The 24366-nt window shown below is 36.0% G+C and overlaps 5 protein-coding genes across 6 annotated transcripts; 4 read left to right on the top strand and 1 right to left on the bottom strand.

Annotated features, from left to right (window-relative positions):
• The first annotated feature begins 298 nt into the window (after nt 1-298).
• LOC110872641 (7-deoxyloganetic acid glucosyltransferase-like) lies at nt 299-4996 on the top strand. Its single transcript, XM_022121483.2, has 2 exons — nt 299-833; nt 3957-4996. Exons 1-2 carry the CDS (start codon nt 314-316, stop codon nt 4907-4909), a joined length of 1473 nt encoding a protein of 490 aa, XP_021977175.1. The 5' UTR covers nt 299-313; the 3' UTR covers nt 4910-4996.
• Nucleotides 4997-10246: 5250 nt separating this feature from the next.
• On the top strand, nt 10247-11273 carry LOC110871035 (7-deoxyloganetic acid glucosyltransferase-like). Its single transcript, XM_022120027.2, has one exon. It carries the CDS (start codon nt 10672-10674, stop codon nt 11188-11190), a length of 519 nt encoding a protein of 172 aa, XP_021975719.1. The 5' UTR covers nt 10247-10671; the 3' UTR covers nt 11191-11273.
• Nucleotides 11274-15317: 4044 nt separating this feature from the next.
• Nucleotides 15318-17627, top strand: LOC110872640 (7-deoxyloganetic acid glucosyltransferase-like). The gene is made up of 2 exons (XM_022121482.2): nt 15318-16005; nt 16522-17627. Exons 1-2 carry the CDS (start codon nt 15486-15488, stop codon nt 17466-17468), a joined length of 1467 nt encoding a protein of 488 aa, XP_021977174.1. The 5' UTR covers nt 15318-15485; the 3' UTR covers nt 17469-17627.
• A 1748-nt stretch (nt 17628-19375) lies between these two features.
• LOC110871034 lies at nt 19376-21730 on the bottom strand. Of its 2 annotated transcripts, none has more exons than XM_022120024.1 (3): nt 20720-21730; nt 20532-20648; nt 19376-20456 (listed from the first exon to the last, which is right to left on the bottom strand). In XM_022120024.1, exons 2-3 carry the CDS (start codon nt 20626-20628, stop codon nt 20011-20013), a joined length of 543 nt encoding a protein of 180 aa, XP_021975716.1. In that variant the 5' UTR covers nt 20629-20648; nt 20720-21730; the 3' UTR covers nt 19376-20010. The 2 variants fall into 2 exon arrangements, with proteins under 2 accessions (XP_021975716.1, XP_021975718.1); XM_022120026.1 differs by having other exon boundaries at nt 20749-21730.
• Nucleotides 21731-22629: 899 nt separating this feature from the next.
• LOC110869870 lies at nt 22630-23968 on the top strand. Its single transcript, XM_022119075.1, has 3 exons — nt 22630-22697; nt 23564-23776; nt 23827-23968. The coding sequence occupies exons 1-3, from the start codon at nt 22630-22632 to the stop codon at nt 23966-23968; spliced, it is 423 nt and encodes a 140-aa protein (XP_021974767.1).
• Nucleotides 23969-24366: the final 398 nt, after the last annotated feature.

Genomic DNA, 24366 nt, shown 5'->3' with positions numbered 1-24366 from the left:
AAAAAGTAATAAGAGGGTGTACATTTAGCCTACCACATTTCAATTCACTCCTAAAACATCAATAAAATAAAATATGTCTAGATCACATCATATCTAAAATCTAAAGTCGCCCTAGCTTAAAGTCAGCCACTTAACGTAAGAATATACAATTGTTAGCGGACAGCAAATTTTCAATAGTTTTTCCCCACTTAACTGCCCACATGCATGTTTATTATTAGCTAAATATTGTCTTGATCATCTCATGAATATCAATATATAAGCTCTTCGATCTCCATACAACACAAGAATCAATCAGGTCCAAAAGCATACAAAAATGGATCAACAAAACAACACTCTCGAACCTCATGTACTGATGTTCCCCATACCATTTCAAGGTCCAGTTAACTGCTTTCTCAAGCTAGCTGAGCTCCTATGTCTTTCGGGCATCCATGTCACCTTCCTCAACACCGAACACATCCACCGCCCTCTCCTCCGCCACACCCAGGTTCTGTCCCGGTTCAGCCGCTACCCCAACTTCAAATTCGAGACTATTCCTGATGGGGTTGAGCACGAAACACCAGTCCCTAGAGACCGGTTCATGGAGGTGATGGCTGGTGTGGATGCGGTCACTAAACCTCTATTCCGGGAGATGATGGTTTCGGGTAGGTTTAGTTGGAAATCGGAAAGGCCAGTGACTGTGATGATACCGGATGCTTACTTCAGTTTTGCGGTGGATGTAGCGATAGAGGCTTCGATTCCTGTGATCTGCTTTGAGACCATAAGCCCATGCTGCTTGTGGACTTCATACTTGAATCTTCCTACCCTTATTGAAGCAGGAGATGTCCCCTTCGAAGGTGTGCCTTTCTTCATGTTCTTAATAAGCAAGATTGGATAATGAGTCAAAAAGACTTTTATAAACTTGGCAGTGGTAATCCTCCTTTGGCATGTATTTCAAGGGGTAATAACTTGTCATTTTTTTCACAAGAGGTATCAACTCATTTAATTTAGAGATCATAATTAGGTACTTTAACGTATTTCAATGCCAAGAAATCGTCAATGGTAATGTCGACTACCCCTTGTGAAACATGATCAAAATCCATGTAATAGCTGGATACCCACTAAATTAAATTAAAAAAAAAAAACTGGTAGTATAAAAAAGTTCAATTACAAGTTTTTAATCTTTACAAAAACTTCACTTTTCTTATCTATATATAGACAGAAGACATTAGGCATTGTATTTATAGCAATGCACCAAAAGGGGTATAATAATCAACGGATTATAAGTTGTGACATTTTCAGGATTATTTGTTAAAACTATACATCCTTTATTAGTTTTTTTTTTTTTTTTTTTTTTTTGTTTTGTTTTTTTTTTCTTTTTAAGATATGCAATGTTTCATAAGAGGCATCACTCGATAAATGCTTTTAGTTTGAGCATCACTAATAAATTATCCGAACTTTTTTCTTATCACGATCGCATGTCATGTAACATTTTAGTACCAATTATTGTTGGAAATCCGAGACATCACCATTGACATTTGCAGCGGAAGAATGATACATACTTGCAGGCATGGTGATGTTCACTAGTGATTCAAGGAACCATATGCAAATATAAGTTTGCAGAGGAATCAAACGAATGAATGGACAAGTTCTATAAACGAAAATGTCTTGATAACTGGATAATATGGTTCCCGGTAATATTTAAACATACATAATTGGCGGTTAATTTTGGCGGGTAACTGCCATTGCAGTTTAACTTGATTACCTTACCCGCTTATCATCCTAAAACCGCTTATCATCTAATCTAATAGGTAATCATCCTAATTATAAGTTAAACATACATACATAACCGAATAATAACGAAATAAACATAACTAAAGTTTAATATCTAATGCAGCAAATATAATTCTAACACAACCCCCTTAAACTTTGGTTATGTTTGAACCTTGCTGCATCACGCTCTTGTTGGCATCATCCGTTACTTTCTTTATGTGACTGAAATTGAATTTCCTCCTCCTCTTGTGCATGTTCCAATTGTCTGTCCATCCATTCTCACTAAACAATGCATAATGCATTGAACTAGTGCTGGCTTGATCATTTCTCGCGTTATCTTCCCGGACATCTCCTGCACTTCCGATCCTTCTGAAACAGCTTTGAGAAGATCCGACGTCATTCTGATCACTTCTTGCAGTACTTTCTTGAACGTTATCTGCACTTCCAGTCCTCCGATGGCAGCCTTGCATTGAACCAGCATTCTCATTAATCATTTCCTTCTCTTGCACCCCGTCTTGAACTGTTTTGAATTTATAATAATATTCTAAAACTCAAGATACATTGCATATATTATTCTCATATAATCTCCATCTTCATATCCGAATCCTAGATCCTTTGCTACGATCGGCCATGTATTCTCGGTTGTAACTTCACGGTATCCTCCTTCACTTGCTACCAGAATATATAGACTTAACAAGTCTATTTTCTTTTGATCGGTAGAATAGGGTGGAACTGGTCTTGAAGTGATTCCCATATAACCATTCAGAAACCACTGAACCATTTCTTCAAATTTGTTTTGAAGTTCAACTTTGTATTTGAAAACATACTCTCGGTCGTCGAGCATGTCAATCAAAGCCTTACAATCAGCAAATTCTCGGAATTTTAATGATTTTAAAATCAATCTATTCCAGTCGTTATCATCTTCATTCGAAACATTTAAGGTTTCGAAATAAGAGTTCAGGTATGCCTCTTTAAATTCATCATCCACACCTTTCAGATCTTGTAATCTCCGTTTTTCATGTAAGCCCAATTCCTCTTCTTTTGTTAACCCATTTGTTTCATTTCTTGAATTTACAGTTGGTGTTGAAAACATTGGATAAATCTTGCATTTATCACCGGATTTCCTGACTGTATAGCCTTGTAACGTTAATTGATCAAGACTAAGGACATTCCGATCAATCTCCGGTGAATAAAAAACGCTTTGGATATTTAGAGTTTCATTTCCAGTTTTCATTTCTACCGACCCTACCCCTCTTATGAACAGAAAATTGTTCATACCGGATCTTGTTTCTACTCCCATCATATGCTTTACCCTTTTGAAAACATTAATATTGCCTGAAAAATGATGATTAAACGATGGATTAACGTACCATATTTCTGCCCATTGTCCACCGTCGGTACCAGTGACAATCATTTCATTCCGGCAGTGTATATCTTCTTCTTTTCGTTTAATTCCGGCATTGATAGCCTGCCTTAACAGTTGTGTTACTTCATCATTTTCTTTGGCCTTACAATTGTAGATTTGATGACCCGGTAAGTGACAATAATAGCATAGCCTTATGCGAGCGTTTCTCCTGTTCCTTTCGTCTTGTTCATCGGTGCAATGTTGACAAGGGAGAGTGGTAGAATTTGGTCCGATTTCAGATTGATTCCTTGAAGTGGCTCTGATACCACTATGTTGGAAATCCGAAACATCACCATTGACATTTGCAGCGGAAGAATGATACATACTTGCAGGCATGGTGATGTTCACTAGTGATTCAAGGAACCATATGCAAATATAAGTTTGCAGAGGAATCAAACGAATGAATGGACAAGTTCTATAAACGAAAATGTCTTGATAACCGGATAATATGGTTCCCGGTAATATTTAAACATACATAATTGGCGGTTAATTTTGGCGGGTAACTGCCATTGCAGTTTAACTTGATTACCTTACCCGCTTATCATCCTAAAACCGCTTATCATCTAATCTAATAGGTAATCATCCTAATTATAAGTTAAACATACATACATAACCGAATAATAACGAAATAAACATAACTAAAGTTTAATATCTAATGCAGCAAATATAATTCTAACAATTATTAGGACAAACTTTATGCTGTTATTTATGATCAAAATAGACATCTATTATAAAAATAGAAAAAAAAACAACAAAATAAGGTTATAAGGTTTTTAATCAATTTATTGATAAAATTCGTCAGGAAGTGATCTAGACCAGTTGATAACAAGTGTGCCAGGAACAAAATATATTATTCGAAAACGGGATCTTTTTAGCTCTTTCCGTACATACGATGGGTCGAACTCGGATATTGACCTTATCGCCAAAGAAGCCCGCACTATTCTTGTAGCTCAAGGTCTCATACTGAACACATTTGAAGAGTTGGACAATGTCGTACTCCCACACATGCGAAAACTTTGTCCAAATATATACACCATAGGCCCATTGCACTCTCTCCACAAAACAAAACTTATGGCCAACAAAAACCCACCAAGGCAAGAAACCACCTATTCTAACAGTGTTTGGAAGGAAGATAAAAATTGCATGTTGTGGCTCGATAAGCACGATCCAAAAACCGTCATATATGTCAGCATAGGTAGTCTTGCAACCATGACAGTTGAACAACTACTTGAAATCTGGTATGGCGTGGTTAATAGTGGAAAACCTTTTTTATGGGTGAGACGACCTGGGTCGATCACTGGTGGGTATGACGAGTCTCGGGTTCCAATTGAACTACTCGAGCGTACAAAAGAAATTGGGTGTATAGTAGAATGGGCTCCACAAGAAGATGTACTCGCCCATCGGGCCATTGGCGGGTTTTTAACACATAGCGGATGGAACTCGACTATGGAAAGTATTGTAGAGGGTGTACCCATGGTTTGTTGGCCACATCATGCGGACCAACAAATGAATAGTCGATTTGTGGGAAAGGTATGGAAAATTGGAGTAGACATGAAAGATACTTGTGATCGATTATTAGTTGAAAAGGCAGTGAGGAACATTATGGATTCGAAGCATAATGCAATTACACAATCCACTAATACTTGGGCAAGTTTGGCTAAAGAGTCGATAACTGAGATCGGTTCATCATCTATACATTTGGGTCGGTTGATTGATGATATTTTAGCGATGACGATGAGCTCGACTCTAATGTAAATTAAAAAATGTTGACGTATGTACTGAACTTGTATTGGTGAGGTGACTTGTGTGTTGGATTGTAAGACGATTGAATAAGTTAATATATGTATCTTGTCATATGCCAACTTTTGAAATGAACTTATTATTAAAGCTAAATCACTTGTTGAAACACTGATTTTGGCATCGGCTTCTTTACGATTTTTTCAAAGAATCTTGATATAAATCTTCAGATACTCCCCATCTTGATTTCATTTTCTCAAAGCATCTGCTTCTTTAAGATTTAGACGCAAGCGGTGCATCTGGATCTATGAAGCGCCCTTCAAGGACGCGGGAGATGCCCAAATCTGAAAGAGTATTTGGTCAATGGTCATTCTTGTAATTACCCTAAATTAAATTTAGATAGATACATATCCATAGTATATATGCATTACAGTGTTAAAGAGAAGGGAAAATTACCAAAATGGCCAAAGACCAAAATGACTTGCGAAAATAGCCAACTCATGCCCCATTGGAACAGGGCATTATGCGTGGGATGAGTCTTTCAAGCATAGGATGCGTCTTTGGAGCATGGAATGAGTATTTCAGGCATGGGATGAGTCTTTCAAGCACGGGATGCGTCCTTGGAGCGAGGCATCATGCACGGGATGCGTCCGGAGAATTTTTGAAGCTTCCGACTATGCAGGTTTCCGGCGAGTTTCAGAAATGTTTTCCGGCAAGTGTAACACGTGTGTTTCTTTATCGTTACGTGTAAGCCAGGATTTCCTTTTCTTTCTCGTCACAAAATTGTAAAATCGAGATTAAAAGATAATCCTTACAGAAAAAAAAATCAAACTAGATAGATCATAATCACCATTAATGGCGTTGACAACTCCACTGCTTACCGCCAAATTGTTTCCAAAACTCCACCATCAACGCCTAAAACTTACACAGTCTCATCTCAACACTCACTATCTACGAGTTTTACACACAAAAACTGCCATCACAACCACCCACGACCAACGTACAAAACATGCACTGCGAATAGTGAATGCTACAGCAGAAACTCGCCTGAAAACCTGCAACAAGCCGGACGCTTCAGAAGAAATTCTCCGGATGCAGCTCGTGGATGATGCCTCGCTCCAAGGACGCATTCCGTGGCCACATGTCCATTTTTTATCGGGTTTCGCTCCAAAGAGTCATCCCATGCTTGAAAGACTCATCCCCGCAACGGGGCATGAGCTGGCTATTTTCGCAAGTCATTTTAGTCTTTGGTCATTTTGGTAATTTTCCCTAAACAAAATCATAGACATAAAGTATTGCCTTCTGGTTATCAGTTAGTTGACTTGGTGCTATATTTGGTTTTTGCTATCGGTCAAAAATAAGAATATATGATATTTTGAATCTATTAGAATTGAAGCGAATAAGCATATACGTGGTATAACTAGTGATAGGAGCGAATGATATGCAACTACACTTAAAGAAAACTTAAAACATTTCAGCTGTAAAATTAATGCAAACATAGTTTGTCGGTGAATTGCAATTCCCAACTAAAACGTCAATAATATAAAATGTGTCTAGTTAGCGATCACATCTATCTAAAATCAAAAGTCTCTGTAGCTTAAAGTCAGCCACTTAATGTAAGAATATACAATTGTTAGCGGACAGCAAATTTTCGATAGTTTTTCCCCACTTGAACTGCCCACATGCATATTTATTAATAGATAAATATTGTCTTGATCATCTCATGAATATCAATATATAAGCTACCCCAACTTCAAATTCGAGACGATTCCTGATGGACTTGAGCATGAAAAACCGGTCTCTGGAGACCGGTTCATGGAGGTGATGGATGCTGTGGATGTGGTGACTAAACCTCTTTTACGGGAGATGATGGTTTCGGGTAGGCTGAGTCGAAAATCTGAGCGGCCTGTGACCGTGATGATACCGGATGCCTGCTTCCCTTTCGCTGTGGATATAGCGAGCGAAGCGTTGGTTCCGGTAATCTACTTTGAGACCATAGGTCCAGCCGCATTGTGGACTTCACACTTGAACCTTCCTACCCTTATTGAAACAGGAGATGTTCCCTTCAAAGGTGTTTTTTTTAATCAGCTTTAAAGTTTTCAAAACTAACTCTTTTTATGCTTTACAATTTTAAAAGTTAGTTTTAAGACTTTTAAAACTAATCACTAAGTATTATCTATCGGATCTTTACTTACTTTATTTATAGCATCGGATCTCTACATACTTTTTTATAGCAATCACTACTAGAAAAGTGGTCATTTTGCTACGGAAATTTCCTACGCAAAAAAATGCGTCACAAATTCTGACACATTTACTACGCATTTCCTACGGAAAGAAGACCTTGATTTTTTTGGGTAATTTGTGACACAATAGTGACAAATATACTAATTCTAAGTATTGTGTCAGAAATGCGTAGCAAGTTGCTACGCATTTTCGACGGAACCATTATTTATTTGTTGGAATTAGATTTATATGTTAAATTCATTTAAATATTAATTGTTGCGTCAGAAATGCGTAGCAACTTGCTACACATTTATGACGAATTATTTATTATTATACTTAGATTATATTTTAATGTTTAATCAGCATTATTATTAATTATTGCGTAGGAAATGTGTAGCAATTTGTTACGCATTTGTGATGGAAAATTTATTGTGTAGGAAATGTGTAGCAACTTGCTACGCATTTGTGATGGAAAATTTATTACCATATTGTGTAGGAAATGTGTAGCAACTTGTTACGCATTTGTGATGTAAAATTTATTGTGTAGGAAATGTGTAGCAACTAGCTACGCATTTGTGATGGAAAATTTATTGTGTAGGAAATGTGTAGCAACTTGCTACACATTTGTGATGGAAAATTATTTGTTTAAATTACACTTCATGATGGTTCCGGTTTTGTTTCGGCTCGGGTCACAGTTCGGTTCATGTCAGATTTAACGCGGGTTAGTCTGTGTATACCCGTGTTATATATATGTATTGTTAACCTGGTCAATATCAAGCTTCTTCAACTCAGCCGGTCAAAGACGACATCGAATTATATATATTATTATTTCACATCTACTTTTAACATAAAAATTAAAATCCATCATACACCGCACTGCACATACAAAATTCCGTCATTCAGATAAATTAAAAAAAATACCGATAATCAAACGTAATCGTTGAATTGAAAAAAAGAGATACCACATACAAAAATAATAGTATATATAATTCGATGTAGCAACCTACCCAACCATTGCATATACTAAAAATCGATACCATAGACTAAAAATCGTTGAATTAAAAAAATCAGAAACGTAAATTTGCATAATAATTGAAATAGAATTCGATATCATTGAAATCGAATTCGATATCATGGAAATCTTATTCCATACCAAATACTAATTCGACATCATCGCACGTAACATTGGTACGTCATTACATTAAAACGAGTAAAAATTCAATTTACATAAAACTATATAGCTAGTAGATTTTATCTAAAAAATCTATTTAAAAAAAATACTGGTGTAACTAGTAGATTTTATGTTAAATAAGAAATTTAATAAAAATATGAAAATAAAAAAAATAAATAGATTTTATGTTAATTAAGAGATATAATAAAAAGATCAAAATAAAAAAAATAAATAGATTCTTAAACGAGATTTTTAAAGATAGGTTATTTATTCAACCCGTGTATTACACGGGGTTCTAACCAAGTATATTTTATAAAAAAATAAACAAAATTGAGGCATGTGGTAAATAAATATAAACATTCAAAATTTATGAAAATCAATTAGCAAATAATCAAATAAGTAAATACTTTTAAAAAGTAAAAAACAAAGTGATCCAATCAAAACCTTACTTTCCCATCACACGGATCATGATCGTACGGTATTCTATGCTCTTAGCCTCTTCATCCAATGGATGAAAACACACCTCTAGAAACACACAATCTTATACCCCATGTATACAAACATCACTGAAGTTAAATTCAAAATCAATTTTAGCCATGGAAATGGGAGCAAGGGAGAAGAAATCACTGAACTTAAAATTCAAAATCAATTTATACAAAAATCATTGAACTACCGCAACACAACCCCAAACTCTCTCGTTCTTACCGGCACCGGCCGTTTTTCTTTTCGTCAGAGATGAGGATGATGGGGATGTTCTGCAGTTGAAGATAATTATGATGATGACGATGTTATGGTGTCGATGGTGGTGGTTCGGGTGACGACGGCTGCGGTGGAGCCGGCCGGAGCCACATCGGAGAACTGCGGGCGGTGGACGGCGGACGGCGGTGGCGGCTTCAAGTAACAAGTCGATTCATACTTGTGGGTCTCGATTTAAGGCATTTCTGTATAGTGACATCCTTTGCAACTAAACATTAATTAAAAGAGTAACAATTCCTTCAATCTCATGTTTTTTTGTTCGAACAGAGAAAGACCTGATTTCATCTGGTAATAAAAATTACAACGTAAAAAGTTGTAGAAGACCTGTGTTCTTGTTTTTTATTTCTATCCATTGTCTCCAATATCACTTTATAATATTAGTATTATTATTATAATATAATAATAATATCACTTTATAATATTAGTGATATTATTTCGAAACAGAACAGTCAAACATCACTTTGTAATATTAGTATTATTATTATAATATAATATTATCTTTGTAATAAAATATATTAGATGAATTTATGAAAACATTTACAAAAAATTGTTTTGCGTCCGAGCACTACTAGAAAAATTAAAATTTCTGACACTATTTTCCGTAGGAAATGCGTCACAACTCGCGATTTTCTACGAATTTGTGATGAAATGCGTATGTAGGAAAACCACTCGTAGGAAACTGGTTTCTTACGCATTTTCTACGCATTTTCCTACCCATTTCTGACAGAAAAGGGCTGTCACAAATTGCTACACATTTTCTACGCATTTTTCCTACCCATTTAACGGAAGAAAATGTGTAGGAAATGCGTAGAAAATGTGTAGCAATTTGTGACAGCCCTTTTCTGTCAGAAATGTGTAGGAAAATGCGTAGAAAATGCGTAAGAAACCAGTTTCCTACGAGTGGTTTTCCTACATACGCATTTCGTCACAAATTCGTAGAAAATCGCAAGTTGTGACGCATTTCCTACGGAAAATGGTGTCAAAAATTTTAATTTTTCTAGTAGTGAATACACCAAAAGTAGTTAACTGATCGTAAGTTTAAAAAATTTATGAGCATTATCTATCACATCTTTACATATGCACTCATCTATGTAATTTCTTAGTTGTGTTTATTTTTTACACTATTATTTAAAATCAACATGAGAAATCTAATATAAAACTGAAAGTTACTTGATACTATAAAACTTTTAATCATTTATTTATACCAGTTAATATGCTCATTCCTCAGGACATGATCTAGACCGCTTAATAACAAGTGTGCCAGGAACAAAACATATTATACGAAGACGCGATCTTGATAGCTTTTGTCGTTTCAATGACTTGTCAAACCCAGGTATTGAATTCATCCTCAAAAAGGCTCACACTATTCCTCAAGCTCAAGGTCTGTGGTACTCCAACACACACGAAAACTTTGTTCAAATATTTACACCATAGGCCCATTGCACTCTCTCCACAAAACTAAACTATTGGCTAACACAAAACCACAATTGCAAGAAACTATCTTTTCTAATAGTGTTTGGAAGGAAGATAAAACTTGCATGTCGTGGCTCGATAAGCACGATCCAAGAACCGTCATTTATGTAAGCATAGGAAGTCTTGCAACCATGATAGTTGAACAACTACTTGAGATATGGTATGGTGTGGTGTTGTTAACAGTGGAAAACCCTTTTTATGGGTAAGACGGCCCGGGTCAATCATTGGTGGGTATGACGAGTCTTGGGTTCCAGCTGAGCTACTAGAGCGTACGAAAGAATTTGGGTGTATAGTAGAATGGGTTCCACAAGAAGATGTACTCGCCCATCCAGCCGTAGGTGGGTTTTTGACACATAGTGGATGGAACTCGACTATGGAAAGTATTGCAAAGGGTGTGCCCATGGTTTGTTGGCCATATTTTGGGGACCAACAAACCAATAGTCGGTTTGTGGGAGAGGTATGGAAAATGGGAGTAGACTTGAAAGATACATGTGATCGATTGGGAATTGAAAAGGCAGTGAGGGACATTATGGACTCGAAACATACTTTATTTACACAAGCTGCAAATACTTGGGCAAATGTTGCTAAAGAGTCGATAAGTAAGACGGGTTCATCATCTATTCAATTGGGTCGGTTGATTGATGATATTTTAGCAATGAGCTTGACTAATCTGTAATGTAATGAATTCGAGGTATGAACTACAGTTGTATTTGTGAGGTAGATTTGTGTTGCATTGTAAGATGCCTGAATAAGTTATATACATGCATTAGATTTGATCATATGAAAACTTCTGAATTTAACTTATATATGTATTCGTGTTGGATTCAATGAAGTAATGCATTTGTGCAATTAAGCCCCAATATTCTCCATCTCATCTCAAAGGATACAAAGATACTACCATTTTCAATCACTTAATTTCCCCTAAACGAAATATTATTGACTTTCCATTTAAAAGCTTGTTTTTGAATTTATAAACCACCGGGGTCTAGTTTTTAGCTAAATTCATACACACATTTGAATGTAAAACCATTTACGACAAATTGATGTAGAGTCTCCCTTACTCGCGTTCTAAAAACGACTACTAATAACACCCAATGGGTTATTGGGTTATTGCAGACACTCGGGATTCTCTTTATACTAGAGCGTTCCCATGAAAACTGATAACCTAAAACCAACTCTTATGTCTTGATTTAAAGAAAGTCTCCCGAGCTACTTTCTCTTTAACAGTTTGATACGGGATGAGAAGTGTCCTGCTAACTTAGTTGCTTGCTCACTGAACTACATCTCAAATGCTAGGTTATGATTTTTTAAACATTATAATTATAATTAATTCAACTGTTTCATTTGTTTTCTTTTATAACTTATAAAATATCATAGTTTACTATTTTATGAATCTACTATTAAAATAACTTACTTTTAGCTACTTTTTGATCTAACTTTCATTGAAAACGGAGTAGGGTCCAATATCATATATAAAATGGTTTCCTATAACAATAATAAACACTCATCCGGATGTTACTTATTTCAAACAACCATTCAACTTCTTACTTACTTGTAATATGAAATATAAATTTCATATTTCATATGTTAATAATTATTACTTAAGGTTTGAGATATTACATATGAGATTTGCAGGCAGAGATTGATTCTGGTGAGTTAAGGTTGGACCTTTTGCATAGTTCTCTTCCCAACCTTGATATTGGCGGTTTCTACATTAAAGACACCGCCCCTCCTAAATCCCAGAAAATTCTGGCGAATGCCTTATATGGCGAAATTGTCAAGAGGTTTGAAGAGAAGTTTGTTTTATCCCCTCGGCAAAGAACTGTGTTTGAATGTCTATGTGCCCCACATGCTCAGGATTTTCTGTCTGTCGCACCTATTGAAGGCTTGGGGCAACACATGTCGGCTGTGGAATACCGTGCTATCCTTAGATACCGACTGATGATTCCTTTGTTCCCAGTTGACGAGCCATGTCCGGTATGCCGCAAAGCGTGTTTGGATTCTTTCGGCGAGCACGCGATCCATTGTAAAGAGCTACCAGGGTTTGAATATCGGCATGATTGGGTGAGAGATGTGTTATGTGATGTTCTTAAACGGGCCGGGATCTCTGCCAAAAAGGAGGCTCCAGTAAATTTCCTGACTGACCCCTTAGAGGGGAGGTCCACTTTACGCCCGGCGGACATCCTTGTGTTTGGTTGGGAAGGGGGGAAACATGCCTGTGTAGATTTAACTGGAGTCTCCCCCCTTGTCGGGCTCAAGGACAAGGGCTTTGTCGTAGGGCAAGCGGTGCTCAAGGCAGAGGCGAGCAAAGTGGCAAAACATGAGAAAGCCTGCCTGGAGAATCAACATGTGTTTGTCCCGTTTGCGTTTGATACCTTTGGTGGTCTTGCTCCTGACGCTGTGCGATTTTTGAATCGGGTTCAAAAAGTCGTTAATAGTAATTCTTCGTCGCTAAAGGTTTCAAACTTTGTATTTAGTAGAATCGGTTTTTCTATTCAAAAGGGGGTGGCGGCGCAACTTGTTGCCCGACTACCTACCATTGCTTTGTAATTGCCCTTTTTCGTGTGGAATGATAATCGACTCATTTAACTATATGGTCTTTGAAGTGTATATTTCGATTTACTTACATAAATAGTTCTTTAAAAGGATATTTTGATTATTTTATTTAAAACTAACGGAAAACTCAATAGAAGTTAGTCTTAGACCCCATACTCGTTATGAAATAAAAACCCAGAGCCCCAAACTTGTTCCTTTGAAACCTTAAGTATCTATATGTGTTATTTTAGACAAACCACACAGACCATCTAGCACACTAAGTATTAACTTACATCACTAACCAAACATATTAATAAAATGAGTTAACTATCATTTTCGTCAATTCAGTTAAAAAAAAAAACTGCGCCAGTTTCGTCCTCAACATTTTTGAAACGTGCCACTTCAGTCCAAAAAGATGACGTCCGTTAAAACATTGAGGACGGAACTGTCGCAAGGCGTTATCTTTTTGGACTGAAGTGGCATGTTTCAAAAATGTTGAGGACGGAACTGACGCAAATTTTTTTTTCGGACTAAAGTGGCATTTTTCACCAAACCACAGAGACGAAAATGGTAGTTAACTCTAATAAAACTTGCAATTACACCACGAGTTCAATCAAACGCCTTCCTACTTTTTTAATGGCAAATTTAAATCACTGGCGGACCATTGGAGTATAATCGTGTTATCAGCGGAACCACCCGATCATATCCATCTCCATTAGACAATGATGCCTATACACCAATTCAGGAGGAAACTTGATAAATCTAGTAAAAACCCCCGGATTGTGAGTATCAAACCGAGAATGATCGCTAAGCCTTATCCTACCCACAAGATGCCACTTTCTCTGTTTTTTTTTTTTTTAATCCAAACAAAGGGAGTGATCTTTAATTCCTCGAGAGTTCTTTCCAAATTTCTATTAATTTCGTTGAAAATCTTATCATTTCACTATTATCTTCCGTGATATTCAATCGACTATAAGCCTCTCCAAGAATCCGGTGATGCATGGCAGGTCTAAGCACATTGAAATGAAACATCACTTGGTTTGTGATATGGTAAAGCAGGGACTAGTTACATTAGAATTTTAACCAAAGTTTGCCTTCTTTAGGAAGTAGATTGCAGTTGAGGCCAGTTTGAATTATTGGGGGTGTCAAAGGTAATTCAAACTCATTCGGGTGATGGAGCAAGTATGGGTCAGATGAGGATATGGGTCAAGAAAAAATAAAGTCCAAAAGGAGCCTGCATGCACGTGGGTGAAACGAATAGTTGTTGGAAGACAGAAGAATGAGTTTGCAATTTATTTCTGAATGAGTAGTTCTGTTGGTTACGGCCTTTTTTGGATGGTTGTTCGTAAGCTTACTAATTAAGGAGTAGTGTACAATTATTGTGACTGATCCAAGAATTTTAAGAGGGTTCGTTTTAGTAGTTTTTTTACTAATTCTTATTAAATTAGCCACTAATGTCGGGACATATAAATTTGAGTTAATTACTGTTTTCGTCTCTTTGGTTTGTCAAAAATTACTATTTCAGTCCACTAGTTTAAAAATTGTGATTTCAATCCCTGTGGTTTTACTTTCGTAACCATTTCAGTCCAGTCTCCTAACACCGTCTATTTTACCGTTAAGTTTTTAATGAAATACCTACATTACCCTTGTATTAATTAAATATGGACTTATATGATTTTATTATTGGATTTATATGATTTTATTGTTGTATGACATATGGACTTAAATTGGATTGTAGGGTTTGACCCACCATGGCTTCAGTAGAAGTAGAAGTCTGGCACTATTTTTACATATATGGTTCCAAAATTTTAATTTTGAATTTTAGAATGAGAAAATGTCCAGGTAAGCATTATTTTTCAAAGTTATTATGTTAATTGATGCTGCTAGGAAGATATTAATTGGGGTGGGGTAATGGGTCGCCGGACATTAAGAGGGCGGGGTTGTGATGCCGAAGAAGATGACCGGAAACTTTTGCCGGAAATGAGAGTAGGGATGGAGTGGGGTGGGGTAGGGTAGTGTGGGGTTGTGTTTTAACAAGTGGGTCCTAGAATACAATTCACGTGTACTTAACAGAACAAATGGATGTGGTTAATGGAGGTGGACTGAAATGGTTACAAAAATGAAACCACAGGACTGAAATCGCAATTTTTAAACTAATGGACTGAAATAGTAATTTTTGACAAACCACAAGGACGAAACAGTAATTAACTCTATAAATTTAATATTACTTATTCTTCGGTATGCGATTTTCAACTCGTAACGAGCAATTGTTTTTCCACACTTGGGAAGCTCTACCAACATATTAAACAATAACATAGTCTTATCTCAATTTTAATATATAACTTCTTCGATCTCCATAAAAACTATAACATATTTTAATATATAACTTCTTCGATCTCCATAAAACAAGAATCAAACAGGTGATTCGATACAAAAATGGATCAACAAAACAACACTCTCCAACCTCATGTACTGATCTTCCCCTTACCATTTCAAGGCCCGGTTAACTGTGCTCTCAAGTTAGCCGAGCTCCTATGTCTTTCGGGCATCCGTGTCACCTTCCTCAACACCGAACACATCCACCGCCCTCTTCTCCGCCACACCCAGGTGCTGTCCCGGTTCAGCCGCTACCCCAACTTCAGATTCGAGACGATTCCTGATGGACTTGAGCATGAAAATCCGGTCTCTGGAGACCGGTTCATGGAAGTGATGGATGCTGTAGATGTGGTCACTAAACCTCTTTTCCGGGAAATGATGTTTTCGGGTAGGCTGAGTCGTAAAGCGGATAGGCCGGTGACTGTGATGATACCGGATGCTTGCTTCAGTTTTGCGGTGGATATAGCGATAGAGGCATCGATTCCAGTGATTTGCTTCGAGACCATAGGTCCAGGCGCCTTGTGGACTTCATACTTGAATCTTCCTACCCTTATTGAAGCAGGAGATGTCCCCTTCAAAGGTGTGTTTTTCCTCTTGTTCTTGAATAAGCTTAGAGCTATCTTTGGATAATATATCAGATCTTTACATACTAGTATTAACCTTAGATATATAGTACGCCCTCCAAAAAATAAAGTTCATAACCTTACTAGTATTAAAAGATTGTGTGTTGTGACATTTTTTAAAACATTTTTCAAGATAATATATCAGATCTTTACATACTATATTATATTTTTTGATACTATCAATGTAAAAGATATGCAATGTTTCATAAGACGCATAAGTTGATTAAATGTTTTTAGTTAGACCATCACTAGTACCTAATCTAAGCTTTTTTACTTATCTCGATCATGTTATGTAACTTTTTAATACCAGTTACTAAGACAAACTTTTTTATCGACTTATTTTTTTTAGTTGGGTCGATTTTTACAATATTATTTATAACTAAAATGAGAGATCTAATATAAAAATAATAACAAAATAATTATATAAGGTTTTAATCATTTTATTTATACGAGTCAATATTCTCATTCCTCAGGAAATGATCTAGACCAATTGATAACAAGTGTGCCAGGAACAGAACATATTATCCGAAAACGCGATCTTGATAGCTTTTGTCGTTTCAAAGACTTGTCGAACCCGGGTATTGAATTCATCTTAAAAAAAGCTCACATAGTTCCTCGAGCTCAAGGTCTCATACTCAACACGTTTGAAGAGTTGGATAGTGTTGTACTCCCACACATGCGGAAACTTTGTCCAAATATTTACACCATAGGCCCAATGCACTCTCTCCACAAAACTAAACTTATGGCCAACACAAAACTATCACCCCAAGAAACCACGGTTTCTAACAGTGTTTGGAAGGAAGATAAAACTTGTTTGTCATGGCTCGATAAACACGACCCAAAAACTGTCATTTATGTCAGCATAGGGAGTCTTGCAATCATGACAGTCGAGCAACTAATTGAAATATGGTATGGTGTGGTTAATAGTGGAAAACCCTTTTTATGGGTGAGACGGCCCGGGTCAATCACTAGTGCTTATGATGAGTCTCAGGTTCCGACTGAGCTTCTGGAGCGTACAAAAGAAATCGGGTGTATAGTAGAATGGGCTCCACAAGAAGATGTACTTGCTCATCCGGCTATTGGTGGTTTTTTGACACATAGCGGATGGAACTCCACTATGGAGAGTATAGTGGAGGGTGTACCCATGGTTTGTTGGCCATATTTTGGGGACCAACAAACCAATAGTCGTTTTGTGGGAGAGGTATGGAAAACGGGAATAGACCTGAAAGATACTTGTGATCGGTTGGGAATTGAAAAGGCAGTGAGGGACATTATGGACTCGAAACATAAATTATATACACAAGCTGCAAATACTTGGGAAAATGCTGCTAAAGAGTCGATAAGTATGACTGGTTCATCATCTATTCAATTGGCTCGGTTGATTGATGATATTTTAGCAATGAGCTTGACTAATCTGTAAAGTAATGAATTCGTGGTATGAACTACAATTGTATTTGTGAGGTGGATTCTGTGTTGGATTGTAAGATGCCCTGAATAAGTTAATTAATTATACATGCATTTGATTTGGTCATAAGACAACTTCTGAAATAAACTTATATTGCATTTGTGTTGGATTCAATGAAGTAATGCATTTGTGCAATTAAGCCCCGATATGCTTCTCATGTCAAAAGATACAAAGATACTATCATTTTCGAATCACTTGAGACGCAGATGGCCATGAAGTGACTTTGAAGCACGATCACGTCTAGTATTCACCTGCCATGAGCAGGGCCGGACCTAGTGCTTAGGGTGGGTGGGCGGGCGCATCCCTTGAAAATATAATGTTTAGTGTTATACGCGCGCTAAAATTCCGAGCGCACCCCATAAAATTTTGTAGTCGCACCCCTTGAACTTTGACACCATGATAAAGATGTGAAGTAAGATAAACGAAAAGTCACCGGAAAATAAAATTTGCAGATCCTGAAGTCGGAATAGATAAAAGCTTTTGGAGAAGATGATGATATTTAAGTTTTATTTAATTAAAGTAAGATATTTGGGTAGAAAAGTTTTTATAATGGTTTTGATTGGTGGATTCTCAAACTTTGGATTTTGTACATTATTTTGGCTTCATCCATATTTGAGAACTATTACAATTAAATCGTCGGTTTTTTATTTATGTATATTTCTCAACTCAATCTTTAGGTTTAGTTGTATTAAACTGGTTTTCATTTTTCTTTTTTCAATTAAGTGTATTCAACTTTTGGGGAAGATAATGATATTCAATTTTTTTCGGATTCTTTAGGGAGTGTCATTTCATAACAATCCAAATCGACACTAACTAAATTCAGGTACGTGTAACGTAAGGTGATCCGGCTAGTTGTCTACACTAATCATCAAACTTGTAAGGAACAACAAAATGTAGTTTTTTTTAATACGTAAAGACAATCATATTTATATTATTTGTTTTTAATATTCTCGTACCAATTATTTTTTTAATTATTTTATCGTCTAGTCTTTTAGTATTGAGTAGTTAATATGGATTAGAAGTTTAGAATATTGAATATTTGAATACTTTATGAGTAATGAGTGAATATGTGATGTTGTGATACTGAGATATGTTTTTGAGTTATTGACTTAAATGAGAATCAGGTAAGAATTTGTCACTGACCTGGCCGGACACGAATTGGACCAAAATAATATTATATACCAATAGACAAACAACCCATAAAAAGTTGCGCACCCCATAAAAAAATTTCATGGGTCCGCCACTAGGCATGAGTATCCGCAAATTAGATTACATCCACTATCCTGCGAAATCTTAATTGCAATAGTCTTAATTCAAAGTCATTCCCATAATTTAATTTGATTAACTATGGACATTTCAATACCTAGGTATTCATTCTTGGGGATGGCTCTTTCTTTACTAAATAGTGGTCTAAATCATAACCAATAAAGGTAGGCATAATTGGTTGTGAATTTGGTTATGTAATTAGCAATATGTCGGTTTTCATTGTTCATATGCATATTGAATAATGTCACGTACTATTTATGAAGAATGAATAAAATGAGAATGAAAAGATTGCAGGAACAATATGAAAAACAAAATCGTATGTGGTTCGAAACAGACTTCGCACATTATAAAAAAAACCAGCCTATTTTTTTCACAGCTGTTTCGCATGTAACAATAAACCACACACAATATCACTTTTCTTTCGCATGTTTTCAAACCATGCCTTCATATATTTCGTATTTTATAATAAACCACACCTATATGCAATGAAGAATTAGAATTCGCATACTACAATAATCCCAACATAACCTATTTTCGCATGTTCAAGTGTTTTTTGCAGGTTTATAAAAATCATAACCAAGACATAACTTAATATTTTCAAATGTATTTCGCATGTTGTAAAAACCCTGTTTTGAAAACACAGAATTCGCATATTACAATAATCAATAACTTGGATCATCTTCTTCGATTGTTGGTCGATCGATGGTAGTGTTGTTCCATTTGTCCATTAGAACTCCGAAATTAGCAGGTCTTATTATCGTATAATGAAATCGCACCAAGAGGAACGAAGGGAGGTTGGGAAGAAGAATCTCACGTTGTTGAATTTGATTTAGGGATTGATTTTGAACTATCTTTGGTCAGTTACAGAGATTAGGATCTCGCAATAACGATTTTAACCTTTTCAGTATGATTTGAATATATTAATATGATTAATTTAATGATATAAAATAGTTTCGCCAGCGGTTGGAGGATTAAAGATCGTACGGTTGTGGGCATCGCGTAAATAATGTAGGATAAGAGGTATTGTACGTTAACCGGCCTATATATATGTGTGTGTATATATATATATATATAGTGTAGGGATCCTAAGAGAAGTCCACCTTATTTGAGAAACTTGAGAAGCATTCTAGATCACACATTTTCCTAAGTTTTTCATAATATACACATGTGTATATAGTTAATTTTAAACTATACATATGTGTATATTATGAAAAGCTTAAGGAAAATCTCATCAATTCTCTCCATCAAAGAAGTCTACCACATCCTCTTCGATCACATCTTTCTTGCCATCGAAATCAGCCACCACTTTCATCACGCGATTTTTATATTTAAAAACCCGAACGACGAGTTCGTTGTGATACCAACGAATGCTATAGTCTGACCGACTATACTCCTCCTCCATCGGCTCAGGCAGCATTAGTTCTGCCACTAACTCCGTTGTACCGGCCGGCTTCCTAACATGAGCTTTCTCCGAAAGCCGCATCGACCTTCCCTTGATTTCCATGGTAACATTTTGTTTTGGGATTCCTGCAAAAGGAATAAGATAGTACATCTCGGAGAAAAGTTCCACTACCCGGATTTCTCCACCGTGGGGAAGATAATGTGAGTTCGCCAATAAGATTGCAACATGGCCTTCGATACCATCAAAAGCTGAACGGTGTTTAATGTTGTACCTCACTGTAAACCAGAGTAAGAGAAGAATACGTGAGATTAATAACATTAAAAAAATGAAAATAGAGTGTAAACGCGTACTAGATCCAAAAAGATTCTCGGTCTCTCCAACTGTTTTAAGGAAAACACCGTACTCTCCCTTCCAAATCGTAGTAGCAAATTTCTTGAATTTGTCCATATACAAAGCCTTGATTTGTTCTGAAACACGAAACTATACGTTAAATGACTTAAAAAATTGGACACCATTAAGTTTAGTTTGAATAACCTACCTTGACCCTCACTAGTTTGAATAACCTACCTTGACCCACACTAGCTTCAATATCTTTCAATAAGGCACAACTTCGTAATAGAGAAGCTCATAATGCTCTAAAAACGATATGATTGAGCATATATGGGACAAATTTGCAGTTGACGAATAATTATGTAGTTTGTATTTTATGTACCTGTAATTTTACATTTCATGTGATCGTTGTAACTTGTTTGTCATTTTTATTAACTATGTTTGATGAATGTATGTGTTTTTTTTATTAAAAGGTTTCTTATATTGTTGTTATTAATTTTGCTTTTAAAATAAATCGGTTTCAAATGAAAATATTAAATGTAATTATTTTTAACACATTTATGGATAAATAATAAGCATAAAAATATGTATTTAATAAAAAATGTTTTAAAAATTGGGTTGTGATTGTGAGTAGAAGGTTGAGGTAGGTTGGGTTGTGTGGGTGGAAAAGAGGGAAATTAGTTTTTTATTAAAAGGTTGGGTTGAATAAAGTTGTGGATGGAGATAGCCTAAAGGCTTGAGAAAAAACAAAGTAAGTATTAAAACTTAAGAATGAAAAATGGATAATACGTTGGTTATGAAAGATTTTCAGCTCTTTTGAGAAAAATAACAGTTCGAAACATAAAACTATGAAAGATTTTCTGCTTCTTTGAAAAAAATAACAATTAGAAACATAAAAACTAAATAGAAGGAATAAATCTTTCAGATTTTTTGAAAAAATAACACTTCACACAAAAACTAAAGAAAACGAATAGATCTTTCAGCTTCTTTGAGAAAATAACACTTTGAAACATAAAAACTAAATAAAACGAATAAATCTGCTAGATTTACATTTCGAAAATATCATTTCATTAGTGGCTAGAAAAAAGAGCTTGCTTTCAATGGTTGTGGGTTTTTTCCCATTTCCAGAAGGGTTGGAGGTAAAAGATGTTTTTAAAATTTCACAATCGCTGGAAACAGATCTTTTCAAAATGACTGCGCAAAACATTGTTATAATCAAAGAAATTAATTGTGTGAGCTAAGGTGTATTGAAACATAATAATCACCCCTATTTATAGGCTTTTAGTATTTAGGGTTGCCCTAATATCATTTGTCCTTTTCCCCTTTTGTACCGCAATTTGAAATAACAAATACTAGGATCACCACCGTCCAATTGAAATTGGACGGATCTTACAAAAGTTGGCAAAAAGACAAACGAAAACAACGTTGCATATTTAAACGGATAATGTTGAATATTGTATTAGCTTTTAATTTAATTAATGATTACTAAGTATTAGCTTCTAATAAATGATTTTTTTAACGCCCAACAAAATCAATCTCGTGCACTCTCGTGGCACCCACTAGACAGACGAAGTACTCCGAGAGTAACCCCAGTCCACCACCAATTACAGGGAAAACCTAGTAACCCACCCGCCTGTAGGCACGACAGTGAAATTACTGATAAAACCCGTTTGGCTCAAGGATCCAACTCAGGTTTCCCTGGGTCTCCTATCATTACCCACTAGTGCCTCACTCTGCACCAAGTGAGAGTTAAACATGCATCTCTTAAAAAAAATACAAGGCTTCCACCACTTAATCTAGAGATCATTAGCTAAGAGAATACATATACGCGCATTATACCTAAAGCAATAATAAATATATAAAACATACCTTCATCAACTTATAATCTTACCATACAACATAATTAGGGTTGTAAACGAACCGAACGGACACGAACAAGGCCTTGTTCGTGTTCGTTTGTTAAGGAAATAAATGTGTTCACGAACGGTTCATGAACACTTACCGAACGAGATTTTATGTTCGTGTTCGTTCATTAAGGAAATGAGTGTGTTCGCAAACGGTTCACGAACACAAACAAACACAAATAAATTTGGCTAACGCAACAAAGGATAAAGATAGATGGCCCAGAAAGTGGCACTTGAACTTGAATCCCTTATTGTGGAACGGAGGTCGATTGTATTCTGGAGGTAAATAATGAGAAATGAAAGGAAACTGATGCATAAACAAGGTGGAAGTGAGTTTCCTAGTTTAATTGTTAGGGAAATAAAATAAATAAAAGAATAATAATATAAAAAGTACAAATAAAATATAAGAAAGTATAAAGATCTTCAATTAAAACACAAAGATACGAACATAAATGAACGCAAATCAATCAATGTTCACGAACACCTTACCGAACGTTCACGAACACAATCGAACGAACGAGACCTCTGTTCATGTTCGTTCATTTAACTAATCGAACGAAATTTCTTGTTCATGTTCGTTCGTTTATTAAACGAACGAATATAAACGAACTTCCCGCCGAACGGTTCACGAACTATTCGCTGAACGTTCGGTTCGTTTACAGCCCTAAACATAATATATACCAAAATATTATCTCTTAACATAAAGTATACCTTCATCTTACCATAAAACATAATATATACCAAAATATTAACTCGTGATATAAAATATACATATATCAAACCGAAATGAAAGTTTTTATATTTTGAACACTAGCTTCGACCCACTCGTTTTTAAGTCAAAATTCAGTTTATGTTAACGATTATGATAATATATTACTCCCTAAATAATTAATATCACATGCGAGTAAACTTGATTAAGCACATTTATGCTCGTCATTAAGTAGTTGTAAGTTTATTGTCACCTTGAACTATTGACTCGTCTAATGACAATATTTACCTAATCCAAAATTCGAACACACTTTACTAAGTGTAATTGACCAGTTAAATCCAATATTTCATGTTTAGCTCAAATGTATATAAACATTCATCTTCAATTACAAATCTTATTTTATTTTCATTTTTTTGCTTTCTAAATTGATTTGGGATAGTTTAGAGGGTAGAAGCATTCCTACGACGTATATAGACATAGTTAAGGATACGTATGTTGGAACTGAAACTAGTGTTCGTGCGCAAGTAGGGGATACTGATTTCTTCCCTGTGGAGGTAGGACTCCACCAAGGGTCTGCATTGAGTCCGTTTCTTTTTGCGGTTGTGCTGGACGGACGAGCTGTCAAAATCAATTCCGAAGATTGTTCCATGATGTTTGTTTTTTTTTTTTTTTTGCGGATGATATTGTGTTACTTGCGGACAGTAAACAGAGCCTAAATGTGAAGCTAGAGGAGTGGCGAGCAGCTTTGGTGGGAAAAGGTTTAAAGATAAGTCGTTCTAAAACCGAGTACCTTTATTTTAATTTCAGTGGTGCAGGCGATGGAGAGGACATCGGATCAACATAGAGGGCCAAGTGGTCCCACATGCAACCAAGTTCAAATATCAAGGGTCATTTGTACAAAGTGATGAAGAGATAGATAGTGACGTAGCCCATCGCGTCCAAGTTGGATGGTGTAAGTGGAAAGCAGCCAGTGGTGTATTATGCGATAAAAGGTTCCCAGTTAAACTAAATGGGAAGTTTTATAGGGTTGCAATTAGACCAGCCATGTTATATGGAACAGATTGTTAGGCTATCAAGAAGTCGTAGGCGCGTAGGCTAGAGGTAGTAGAGATGGGGATGTTGAGGTGGATGTGTGGACAACTAGGCTAGACAAGATAAGAAATAAGGTTTTTAGCGATAGATTAGGGGTAGCTAGTATATCAGATAAAATAAGGGAGGAGGGGTTGAGATGGTTTGGGCATG

The sequence above is a fragment of the Helianthus annuus genome, chromosome 8 (genome assembly GCF_002127325.2).
Source record: "Helianthus annuus cultivar XRQ/B chromosome 8, HanXRQr2.0-SUNRISE, whole genome shotgun sequence".
NCBI lineage: Eukaryota > Viridiplantae > Streptophyta > Magnoliopsida > Asterales > Asteraceae > Helianthus > Helianthus annuus.
Note: the sequence above shows the minus strand (reverse complement) of the source record. Positions and strands in the feature narration are given on the sequence as shown.